The sequence below is a fragment of the Boleophthalmus pectinirostris genome, unplaced genomic scaffold (genome assembly GCF_026225935.1).
Source record: "Boleophthalmus pectinirostris isolate CB_2022bp ecotype Guang Dong unplaced genomic scaffold, ASM2622593v1 HiC_scaffold_5, whole genome shotgun sequence".
Classification (NCBI taxonomy): Eukaryota; Metazoa; Chordata; class Actinopteri; order Gobiiformes; family Gobiidae; genus Boleophthalmus; species Boleophthalmus pectinirostris.
The window spans coordinates 27738678-27751952 of record NW_026571404.1 but is presented as its reverse complement, the minus strand read 5'-3'; the positions used below and the strand labels follow the sequence as shown (position 1 = coordinate 27751952).

Sequence of the window (13275 nt, the reverse complement as noted above, 5' to 3'; positions counted from 1 at the left end):
TTCAATCAAAGACCAGACTTCATGCAATCACAATGTCCAAGTCTGCAGTGCCAACAATCCAGCATGTAGTAAAGTCAGTGTATTAAAGCTAAATTCTCATTAAAAGTAGTAGCCATATGCGTGTCTAAGTGAAGGGCTTATAAGGTTGATAATCATTGGACTGTATAACCCGTGACCTCAGACTGGGACGGGGCCCTGAGATCTGAACAGAAAAATACGAGGACTTTGAAAGCAGCACTTACCACTCGTCTGATTCTCATGAGCTGAATGATTTAAGGCTGTCGAGACCGCGACCAGAAACAACACCATGGTCACTGTGGAAAAACAAAACAACATGGAAAATGTACAGTTAGAATTATGGTTTAGTGGTAACAATGTGGTAAAAACATGGTAATAATTCAGGGCATGTCAACTAATAGGATAAAGTATGGTCCAATTTTTTGATGATATATAACTTGCTGCTGTAGGTCAATAACTAATATTAACCCCTTCTAATACTAAGATCTATAACAAGGTGGTTAAGTTAACAAAAATGTGTCACTTTTTTCACAAAAATAAATAAATGATTCTTTTATCTGGGTTATTAAATACTTGCACGATTATTGCATGATTAGTATACACAACCACATTTTAAGATTTATTTCCATTTTAACCTACTACTCAGATTAAAAAGACACATCTGATGAACACAAGGGAATCTGAAAAATATTGGTACCAAATTACAGCTAAATTCTCAGTACAGAAACAATGCCGATATCTGGAAAAACCTTGCAATATTAATGGTACTATTATTGGTATCCAACTGATTTCTGAACAATGACATGTAGGCTTAAAAGATAACAGAGATTAAAATGTACAGAAATGTTAATAAATAAATATATGTCAAAATTCAGTCAATCAGTATAGAACAGGTGTCTTCAACCTGTAGCTCTCCACCCCATTCCAAGTAGCTCCTCAAAGAATTTATGCCATATACATATTATGCTAAATAATTGATATTGCCATTACAATTGTAAATGTATAATTGAAAAAAAAAACATTATATATACATTTCTTGCAACCACTAAAATCAGTAGCTCTCTGCCATTCTTGGAACTCTCCGGAAGAAAAATTTTGACAGTCCTGGAATAGAAGACAAATCCTAGAAAAATTATAGCATTAACAAATTCAGATATTTTTGTCCAGAAATATACACGATACAAAAAGGACACCTAAACATCTATTTGGATCCAACAACGAACCTCCTTCACCTTCAATAAAAAAACATTTGTAGATTGTGGTTTATATTTTGCCTTTCTACATATGAACCACAAGGAGGCGCCAAACCACATCAAATAGCGCGCAGCCCTGTGAGGCAGTCTGCAGCGGAGTGTGGGCTTTGAAGAGCGCAGCTTTGTGTCTCACCGCTACACTCAGCTCCTTGTGGGAAATGCGCCCATAGTCGTGTACTGTCAGAGGCACTTGAAAGCAGCACACAATGTAAACTGGATCAAAACTGTACGAGTCTACGGCACGTTCTCCCGGAGGTGACAGTAACCCGATCCCCCGCGGAATCTGGGTTTGAATCTGGGTTTAGTCGTCTCGTTTTGCGCTATCGTCTTTGATATGGAGCACTACAGAGGAGCGCGCTTAGACAGTCGAACTTACTGACCTGCTTTTTTTTTTTTCAAAGTACAGTAATGTTGTCAAGGAAGGAGACATAAGGGGAGGCGGTATGTTTTTGTAGAAAATCTTAGGTCAAAATGTTTCATGAAAGTCACATTATACAATTCTACAGTCAGGGGTTTTAAAGGCGTACTGTGTAACTTTTCTGGTGAAGGGGTTGGCCACCTGCTTGTATCCACACTATTGATTGAACCTTTAGACCTTATTCAGTTACAGGTATTTATATTAAATACTAGCTAAGAAAACTATTTTTAATGTGATGGCTCACCTCAAATATGACCTATGACTTGATCTGGGGGTGTTGCGTGTTTGTCTCTGTGGAAAAGGACACATTTAATTCCATATTGTGGAACCCTCTGGGCAATACAATAACATCTCAATGGAGAAAAAGTGGCGGACCCTCCACTAGAAAACTTACATGGCGCACCATTAAGTAGGAAGCTAACCCTAACCATAAAAGTGCTTTTCTGGCTGCACTTTTTAATGGATTATTGTCTTATAGTGTTGGCTGATCCTCCCAGTGCATGGCAGAGTTAGCAATATGAGGGCCTTAGGCGAACTTGAGTTTGGGGCCCTCACAATAATGCACCATTTTTCTGATTTGATATTATATATATATATATTTTGTCTGTTTTACCCCATTGTTCTTGAGACATGCACATCTCTAATTATTTGAATTATGGTGGATTGGAAACTTGTCATATTAGTTAGGCAGCCTACTAGATAACCAGAACTGAAAGTAGTTTAATTTTTGCTAGTATAATTGAATTTTTATTTATGTCCATTACATATGATTATTATTATTTTTCTAATGATTATTATTGAAAAGTAAACTACTCTCATTTAATGCCATACTGAGAGAAAATCAAATTGCTCTGAGGCCTTGTCCATTAGTGGCACTGAGCTCAATTGTTTGGGGGGCCCTCCAGGTTAGGGGGCCCTAGGCAGTCGCCTACTTTTGCCTAATGGTATCCCCGCCTCTGGATCCTCCAGCTAGGTACTCCTGATCACTAACTTGATTGAATGGATTCTTGGGTTAAATTCGAGTGGGTTAAATGCAGAGAAGCTTCCCAACAAGGACAATGGTCTATCTTGACCTTACCAACTAGTTTTAAGCATTCTCAGACATTTTATAGTATGGCTTTTATTTTACTGGAGTACGTTTACTTGTACTTTGTGACTAAATTGACTACTATATCAACCAATGTCCTCACCTAAGATAACAAGTTCCTACCAGCTGTGAATGCCCAAATGATATTACAATCAGAACTGATCATTTTTACTTGTAATTTAGTTCTGTCTTGTCTCTTTGTTTCTTCAAATCATCAGTCTCCTACAGTGCTGTGATTGTGCATGCTAATTTGCCACAGCAAATACAAACTTATTCTGTAAGATAACTTTAAATCAGCAGTCCATCAACTTGAGAACAACCTTCGCTACTCATTCTTGACATCTCCTCATTACAGATGGAAGTTATAAGTTATTCATAAAGGACTTCGAAAAGACCTAAACTGACCTGGACACATTATGCGTACATGATACATCTGAAAAAAAAAAAAAAAAAAAAAAAAACTGCAGCCAGTACCTCCTCTCTCTACACTATCTCTTTATTTCTTTTCCTTTTGTGCACATAAGAGGGTAAGAAATCACAGAATAAATTGGGCAAACAGAGCAAATGTTCGCAAATGACTTTGATGGTACAAATGAGACGCTCCCGATCACAGCGTCCTAATTTATCCTGTGCTCTCCGTCTCCTCCTCGTTATGGGGGCCACGAGATTGGATGGAATAATTCATTGTGTCAATTTATTTGGTGTGGAAATGGGTCATCGAGGGGCTTAATTTGTGATGTTTGCGAAAATCTTTCCACATATAACCCTAGGGGGGCTCGCAATGAATACATCTCCCTATGTTTCTACTCGGAGCGGACGCATATTAAAGCTTTAACAATGAGCGATAAAATGCATTGATGTCACAGGTTATAATGTGATGGTAAATTAGGGTGTAGCTTAGTTTTTTATTTTTGTTTTATTTGGAGGAGGGGCGGAGGTGTTGAGATAGCATATGCATAATGTAAATTAAAGGGACAGCTCATCAGTTCTAATTAAGACTTTTTAAAGATAAAGATGGAGACAGACAAAGACCAAAGAGAATAGAAATGATAGGTTTATGTGAAAGAAAATAAACCTCAAATATAATGTAAACAATATAAGATAATACACAGTTACTGCAGTATGCATGGGCTGTACACTAGTATTATTAAAGGTGCACGAAAACTTTCCTGGTGGCAGTTTTGCTTACTGCTTATCTTCATGGAGATGTTATAACTTTGTCTATTATTACTTTGTCACACTGGGAGTGTTCTACCTGTATCTCTATGGCACAATGTTCAGCGGTTACCATGGTGACACAAAGCACACATTAGCGAACATAGTCAAGGTCGAGAAATAGTCGAGAAATACACAGTGGATTTAATAATAATAATAATAGTAATGCATCAGTTTTATATAGCGCTTTTTTGGATACTCAAAGACGCTTTACAGAGCATTATTCATTCACTCCATACCCGGTGGTAAGTTATTATTGTAGCCACAGCTGCCCTGGGGCCTACTGATGGAAGCGAGGCTGCAAATCTGCGCCATCAGCCCCTCCGACCAACACCATCACTCACGAGCATACCACTTTCATACTAGGCAATGTGGGTGAAGTGCCTTGCCTAAGGACACAACAGCAGTTTTTACGACTGCTGCCTCAGTGTGGCTCCTGATTTTCCCAGCGGTCTCCTATCCAAGTACTAACCAGGCCCAGCCCTGCTGAGCTTCTGAGATCTGATGGGATCAGCTTTGACAAATTTAAACATGCATGAGATCAATTTGAGTGGTGAGAGTGACAAACTGAAAAACTGTTGGACTTGTTTAACAGCACAAATCATCTGTTGTAGTTCTAACTAATTCAGCTCTTTCTGGTCAGACTGTGTTAAAACAAAGCTCAGATTAAATCTAACTTGACTCCCAGAGCATCAGACAGAGCAGTGTCTACAGTTAGCATCACACCTCTGGGGAATGTTGATGACATCAGATAAAAAATATGAATAGTTCCACAGTATGGCATTAAGCTCATAAATGCCCATGGAGACATAGTGACTCTAAAAACAAGCAGTGAGCAAATAAACACTGTAATAAACCCACCATGTACATTTATGTCAAAAGCCGTTATCAATTATTGTAGAAAATCTGTGTTTTAATGGTCCCACATATGGATGCACTCTTCACATGTAATAAAAATGGACTATTTTTACACTGTAACAGCCCAGCCACTTGAAATGATCTATCACTATCTTCAACTCCCCGCTCGTAGTATGTTTACCTCCACAGATGTTGTAGAGAAAGTGGCCCATGCATCATTTAAAGCCACAGAATCAGTCATACCAACACACAGGGCTCTCCCCACACATCACATGTATCTATGCCAACAGTGTGTGCGCCAAAGGCTGTGTGCCGCATATGTGCCATGATCGAACCCCCCTCCCTCCTCGCTCCTCAGTGTTAACAAGATGACAGTCAGCACCTGTCCACTCCCCCTCCCTCCCTCCCCACACACACACACACACATACACACATACTGCAGGGCGCGTGGCGTTCACTGACACGGCTCTACAGTGGGAGACGTACTGCTGGTGTGGGTCAGCGAGCAGGCCAGATCTGTCAACCCCGAAGCCACACGGAGGAGGGAGGAGGAAGATGCATGAGGCAGGCGGAGATGGAGTGAGGGTGTTGTACATGTATCCCTATGGCAAAGTGTTCAACAGTTACCATGGTGACACAATGCAAACATTAGCAAACACAGTCAAGGTATTACGATTTAAGCATGAAAAAATACAAAATGGATTTAACCAAGACACTTTCAGAAGCCTGTGATCAATACAAGCGTTCATGGTCCTGTTTAGGTGTTTGATTTTCAGTAAAAAAGGTGAGAGTGACAAACTAATGGCTAATTGGTTAGTGCTACCAATCTTGACTATAAAGTTATTTGTGAGCGACGTGTTTCACAGCACAAATCATCTCACCTCCAAATAAGTTAAGTCTTTGTGGTCTGTGGATTGCTCAGATTAAAGTCTAACTTGAGTCACAGATTAGTAGACAGAGGAGTAACGACAGTTAGCAACACCCCCACACACACATACACACATATTGCAGGGCTTGCGCCATTCACTGACACGGCTCTACAGTGGGAGACGTACTGCCGGTGTGGTGGTGTGGGTCAGCGAACAGGTCAGATCTGTCACCCACAAGCCACACGGAGGAGGGAGGAGGAAGATGCATGAATCAGATGGAGATGGAGTGAGAGGATAGAGGAATAAGCTGTGTTTTTTGTGTTGAGGAAGGTGGCAATCACTTTCAAAAATGCAAAAGAAGATGATAGGTGATAGAAGGAGTGGGCGTTAGAGGTGGTGGCATTTTTAAGTACAGCCACAAGGGGTCAGTATTATTAAAAAAACAAGGGTTGTCAAAAGTGTTGAATATCAGCTACTAATAAATAGTAAAGTAATGTCAAAATTAGACACTCATTTGAGCAAGTATCAGTGCTAAAAACATGAAAAAAATTTAGCTTTACAGAACAGTTTTTGAATACTGTTATGCTTTTATTAGAACTAGTATAAGACCCCATGTAAATATAAAGAAAGCATAATTACGCTGTGTTTAAAATGGCAGTCTATTGATTTAAAAAAAGCCTTTTTCATTCATCAATATTATGGTATAAAACTGGTATAGTCGATACTAGTCCTTAGTATCGAAATCCAGTGTGAATTTTTGATACTGTGACAATAAAACATAAAGTTTGCAACTGATATGAATTGATTGTATGGGTGAGCACCCGTTAAAAGAAGGGTTGGCGGTTCCACAGCTATTACTGGTGGAGGCAGGAAATGGGACAAAAAAAAACACATTTGTTCCGTTGCTATGGGTATTGCTGCAGTATTTTTTTCTGACTAACAGGTGCTATATATTTACCTATAAAAGGATATCATTAAAGGCAAATCCATATTCATACACTATTAATAGTGTTCAGGTACCATAAGATTATCCTAATGTCCCTGCCACCTCCTCCCTTCACCGTCCCACGACTGTCATCCGTATAACTCACACCATTAAATAAAAACCTGGTCATTACTTCTCCCTGCTGCACCTGCCTGACAAAAATGCGCTCGGTGAATTCAATTATGCTGCTTCACTAGAGTTGGGAGATCAGAGGCGCATTACTCCTCTCAGGCATGATCCCCTTGTATAGCAACCAGAGAGGCCCCCACCTTCTGTTCAGGATAATATTACGTACACTAATGTGCCCATTTTTCAATATTAATTAGGATTTAAGTTGCGGAGTGACACCTATTAAAAAAAACACTAACATTTGTGGTTCAAAATGATGAAATTATAAGTGCTTTGTAACATATTGACTCCGCCTGCACCCTTATGTACCAGATGAAATAGGTCAGTGATGAATGGGTACTATTAGCTGTATTGAAAAAGCTGTATATATCTTCATTAGCACTGATTAATGTGAGTTGTCGCTAGTTTTGTTTTAACAATAAAAAAGACATTACACCTCTAATAGCTGATCTGTGTTGACATTTCCAGGAAGCAAAGGTCACGGTAAACATCCGTGCATAAATCCAAGCCTAACCCCAGCACACGGAGCAGATGGTTATCTATACGGCGTTCATTATATCATAAAGGTTGCAGAGCTCCCAGTGAAATGGGCTCATCCGAATGCAAATCACACAAGTATGTTAGTTTTGTACTTCTGCTGACTTTGTACAGTGGAGCGTTTGACTTGACTAAAAGGTAACTCCACCACAGCCAAAATGGTGTAACTACATGCAACCCTACTGCAATATTACAAAGTGTACACAGGAGTGCAAGTTCAGTGGGAGTTAGAAAGTACAGGTGGATTTGACTTCCAGGGATCTTTGGAGTTAACATGGACACCGGTCTTTGCAAATAAGATGGGATAAAGTTATTTTGTTCTTTTTTGTCTATACTACATTATCATGATACACAAAATCTTAATGTGCAGTCAAAAATATACAGATATATTTAAATACTGATATTAAAAAAGTCACATTCATGAGACAGAAATTAATCTTTAGAATGATATTGAGCTGTATGAGAACAAGTTTAAGACCACATAGACTAGTATATGCCCATGGACCACTACGGAACCTCCCTGGACAACTGAGGGATTACACAAATATAAGGCCACATGGTAATATAAAAGAAAGTACTATGATTTATGCTGAAAATCACACTCTGTTGTCTAAAGAGTGTTTTATATTATCACCATGGCATCAGAATCAAATAATCTCTTCCTTAGTACTGAAATCAAGTTTGAAATGTTGAAATGTAGTATTGTGACAACACTAAACCATCCACAAATGAAAACCCACCTTCTCAATTGTGAACAAACAAGGCTTCTGTATATTTCACTTAGATATTACTGTGTCATACTATTGCCAACAATGCATCCCTTTAGGATTGGTTGGAACAGAGTTTTGGGTTATTTTGTTGTTAGACTCATTAAAAGTTATGTTTATGTTCAGTAATTTACAGTTGAAGCTATTTTTACTTTTTGATGATGAGGGAAATCTCGTGGAATGCTACTAATTGTAAAAGAATTTAAATAATTTATCTTCCACGTACATCTCAGTTTAACATTGACTATAGCTTTGTTTACACCATGATCTTCCTTTGGCATACCATTATCAAAATTGTGGCATGTCTACTGGCCTTCATTGTCTCACCACACTTGCTTTATAAACCTCCTTTGGAAGCAGAGTCAAAGGGGCTTGAACACTCAAAGATCATACTATGTTCACTTTTGAGTCCCCCCAGGTCCATAATATTGATGGTAAATAAACATCCAGTTGGTCTCCAGCGTTTTACTTCCACCCTTTCTTGGACAAGTTGAAAACTTCTACAACACTAATGTCAATCATGTCTAGTGTAATACTTATGGGCTAATTTACAGACTACACTTTTTTGTGCAGCCATAAAAAACTGTTATCAGAGCAAACCAAGAACCCTGAATTAATATTAAACATAGTAACAGACCTACTTGAATAGAACATTTTGCCTTCCCCCTGATGCCCCAGCATGTACATATATTAGTTATCTGCTGGTGTACTAGGCTGATGTGATACAGAAAGTAGTGATGCACAGTGAATAGCCTCTTTATGCAAATAATTAAGAGTGGGTTTTGTAGTCGATATTATGAAATGAAAGCTTCACGGAGCAGCAGTTGTCTGTAATTGTGATAAGGCCTGATGAAAAATGTGCCATTCATAAATTATTCAGTACGGGTCCGTCAGTGACATTGTGCAGAGGACAATAATGAAGATGGTTTGCTGATGTAACATTTCCGCAAGAAAGAATTAAGAATTATCTGAAATTCTCCAACTTAATTAAGCAATTGTCAGGATTTATTAACAAAATGTTGTGTTTGCTTGTTTCTGTGTGTGGCTCTTGAGATAAGGCCAAACTTCATCACTCTTTTTTCAATACGACATAGAACAAAAGTACCATTCTTTCTACTAAATCATTCAAAAGCTGAAACCAGAAACGCCAACTACTTTACTGGAAAATATGCCATTTTATAATCTCGCTCTCTTGCCTCTCTCCCTCTATTTCTTTCCTCCCTGTCTCTCTTTTCTGTCCCTCCCTCGCTCTCTCTCTTTCTGTTTCTCTCTCTGTCCTCTTTTTTAGTGAGTTAGTAAGTAACTTTTGCTTGTCTTATATTCTATGTTTCCTCGTTAGTCACAGTTAGGGGAAGATACTTTTCTCAATATTTCAGTCTAATAAAAACATCTAAAATGAAAAAAAAAAAAAGCTTTCATTTTATTATTATTTTGTCTAAAAATCTAAAATGAGATATTCAATAGCAGACAGGTCCAAGGTCTTGAGTTCTACCTTCCCTTTAAATGATCCAGTTTCAGTTTTGGAATTTGTCCTAGAAAAGATTTGTTAACAGCTCCACAGTGGCTCTCAGCAAACGACATGTGTTGTTCTCCAAAAAGATAAAAGATCTCTGTCTGGTTTCCAAACGCACGGGGAACAAAGCACAGAGCCCAAACAGAATAACAGAGAGACACTGCGCTTTTGTAGACGAGTGTCAAAGAGAAAGATGGAACGGAAGCACCACAACATGTCAGTTAAGAGAGGAGAGAGGGATAAAGAGGACAGAGAGAGACAGAGAGAGGAGGAGGAGGAGGGAGACAAAGGGTGAGAAGTAGAGAGAATGAGGGAGAGGATCAAGGGACAAAGTGGAATAGAGAGAGGGAGAGGGAGGGAGACAGAGAAGGGGGGAAATAGAGGAAGGGAGGCAGGAGAGCAAGAGACAGACCGAGAGAGGGAGCGAGAGAAAGACCAAGGGAGGGAGCGAGGAAGAAAAGAGAAAGAGTGAGACACAGGGAGGGAGACAGGAAGAGAAGGGAGGAAAAAGGAAGGAGAGAAATAGAGGGAGAGAGGCAGGAGAGCGAGAGACAGACCGAGAGAGAGAGTGAGAGAAAGACAGAGGGAGGGAGCGACAGAGAGAGAGAAAGAAAGTGAGCGAGAGAGACAGAGGGAAGGAGAGAGGAAGAGAAGACACAGAGAGAGAGAGAGAGAGAGACAGAGGAAGGGAGGAAGAGAAGAGAGAGGGGGGGTAATAGAGAGAGAGGCAGCTGCGCACTAAACAGACAGAGAGAAGAAAAGAGGAAGAGAAAGAGAAAGCGAGGGAGGGAGAGAGGGAGAGACAGAGAAAAAAATAGGAGAGAAATTGAGGGAGAGAGGCAGGAGAGCGAGAGCCAGACAGAGAGAGGAAGGGGGGGAGAAAGAGAGAGAGAGCCAGAGGGAGGGAGGAAGAGAGAAAGACAAGAGAGAGAGGGTGAGGAGAGAAATAGAGGGAGAGAGGCAGGAGAGTGAGAGGCAGACAGAGAGAGAGAGAGAGAGAGAGAGAGGGAGAGAGAGAAAGAGAAGAGAGAGAGGGGAAAGAGAGAAATAGAGGGAGTGAGGCAGGAAAGCGAGAGATAGACAGAGAGAGGAAGAGAAAGGGAGAGAGAGAGAGAGAGAGAGAGAGTGAGAGAGAGCCGAGAGAGAGGAAGGAGAGGGAGAGAGGCAGGAGAATGAGGGACAGAAAGAGACAGAGACAGAGAATGAGAGAGCGGTACAGGAGAAGATGAATGAGGAGATGGGGTTAGAGAGATAAGAGCCATAATAGATGACATCGTCCTAACACAGAGCCGGTAACAGGATTAGGTTTCCTGTCTTATAAATCACAGTTATAAATTAAGATAGTACAGAATGTGATCCACAGAGACGGACAGTTAGACATGACAATAAGATCAACCATACACCAGGAATGCCACAAAATGAATCCAAAGTAATAGCCAAAAATATATATAATGTTATATGTTCATACACAGTTCAGTGATCAGCATGTTTATATATATAAGTATGCAAAAAAAGTAGTGTTTTGCATATATTTGCCAATTATATAGTTAGACTTTGTATGTATATTATTGGTTTCATCTCATAGCAACTCATTTAGACTGTTAAAGGTGCACTGTGTAACTTCTAAAATGGAGGGATCGCTATTTTCTTGTCTCCTGGAATGTTCCACAGTAGAGTATTAAACATATAGCCCTTGCATTTGTTCAGTTACATATGTTTTATAGCTAAAAAATATACCTTAAAAAACATGAATTCTGAACACATGCAGGTTTGCTTCTCCACAGATCTGACCATTAACCTGTCTCCGTTGTGATTACCAAGTTTATTTCCATACTGTTAAAAAATCAAGGCATCACAACCATCAGAAAAGTGTAATTTTCTAGATTATTGGTGAATATTGTTGAAATAATCAGATACTATTTGAAAAAGCCTTGAAATAATACAAAATAATATGGAAATAAATATAGCCTAAACTTGTCAAAATTATGAAAAATACCTAATTTGATGTCATATCATATTTTTTTGGATGGAGAAATCTACCATGAATGCTTGTATAGAGAGACAGGAGTTATATTAATCCCCACAGCACACAATGTCAGTTACAGGATTAAGCTCCCGTGTCTCTATAAATCTACCCTATAGATTAAAGTATAGCATTATCTGGCATTATACTTATTTAAGGTCAAATGCCTCCATGTAGTAGAATGCTTGTAAATCAGGTTAGGATGTAAACAGTGCAAATATTAAATTACCAGCCATTAATGGATAAAATTTCCATTGACTTCCATGCATTGATTGGGACACACAACTGACCCGGAATGTGGTGGGAGGGATTACGAAAACTGTGACTTACACTTCCAAGCAAGACGGGCGCACTGTGGTATCGTTTGACCCGTCAGTCCATAGCGGCCAGCGTGGTAATCCTAGCGTCGTTCTCCTGTCGGTGCGGTGGTGAGGGGGGCAGCTCCGGGGGATTCTAGCCCCAGTAACACATCCTCTCTTGGGTCACAGTAGAGGCTCACGGAGGTCGAAGGGTTCTGGGACAGTGGATCAGAGCGTCAAGTGGTATTGTCGAAATCTGATTGAAAAACACAGGAAAAGCAAATACAGATAGATTAGTAGGTTTTTTTAGTACAAATAAACTCATTGTGCCACACGCTTGTCTCCATGGACATGTTAGTGCTTTGCCTGGAGTGTTCCACTGTATTGCTTTAAACATATCTATCATGCATTTACTCAATACAAGTGTTTTTATTGTTGAAAAAATGCCTTAAAAAACACGCATTCTTACTGTGAGCAGGGTTGTCTCTCCACAGACCTAATTTATAACATGGCCTGGTGCTGTAATCTACTTGTCTCCACTGAGCAAGGTAAGTTTAATGCTAAACTGTGGAACATTCTTAGCGAACAGATCACATCTCCATAGAGACAAGCAAGTGTCAAATTCTCCACCGGAAAAGTGACATAGTGCACATTTAAAGACTTAATTACAACGTTCATCCGTGTTGATGGTTCAGTAACTCTTACGTTTTTCACATCACAAACTACCTCCAGTCTATTATTATGTCTAAACCAAGACTAAATCTGGACATTACCGGGTCCAAAGAGAACTGAAATTAAGTCTAAACCTGGACTAAATCTTGGCATACAGTAAGCAGGTATAAACCGACTCTGAACTGAGCCCCAATGCAGGACTAAAACACAACTGTATCTACCGTAATCAATTAGAGATCAAGCGATTAGTTTTTTTGTGGCCAATACTGTTTGCTTAGAGTATAGAAAAAGCAATAGCCAGTAAGGTCTGACAATAAATTTTTCCCTGATATGTGGTGCATATGTTGATTTTCCCCCTCAAATATACCGTTTTTAATTTATCACAAACTTGTTTACCACACTTTTTTTTTTTTTTACTACAAATTGGATGAGACAGCTGTGTAGTCACTTTTTGTACAGTGTCTTCTTCACACTACAGAGAGATGTAGAAATGTTTCACCTGAGCCTTCATGTTTTTACAAGTAAAAGTTATTTATTGCATGTATGGAACTTACTATTGCTGTGATCAGACGTAACCACTGCATTGTCTGTCACAGTGCAGCTCCACATCTTAATCCAGTATTAGACTGTGC

At 39.4% G+C, this 13275-nt stretch overlaps 1 protein-coding gene across 1 annotated transcript in view; it reads right to left on the bottom strand.

The window, feature by feature from the left end:
* Positions 1 to 12119, bottom strand: part of LOC110157089 (receptor-type tyrosine-protein phosphatase epsilon-like) — a 31700-nt gene extending 19581 nt beyond the window's left edge. Inside the window, exons 1-2 of the mRNA XM_055162621.1 lie at positions 12003 to 12119; positions 243 to 314 (exon numbers count right to left, since the gene is read on the bottom strand). Coding sequence (XP_055018596.1) covers positions 243 to 309 — 67 coding nt within the window. The 5' untranslated portion in view covers positions 310 to 314; positions 12003 to 12119. The remainder of the gene's footprint in view (positions 1 to 242; positions 315 to 12002) is intronic.
* Between the last annotated feature and the right edge of the window lie 1156 nt (positions 12120 to 13275).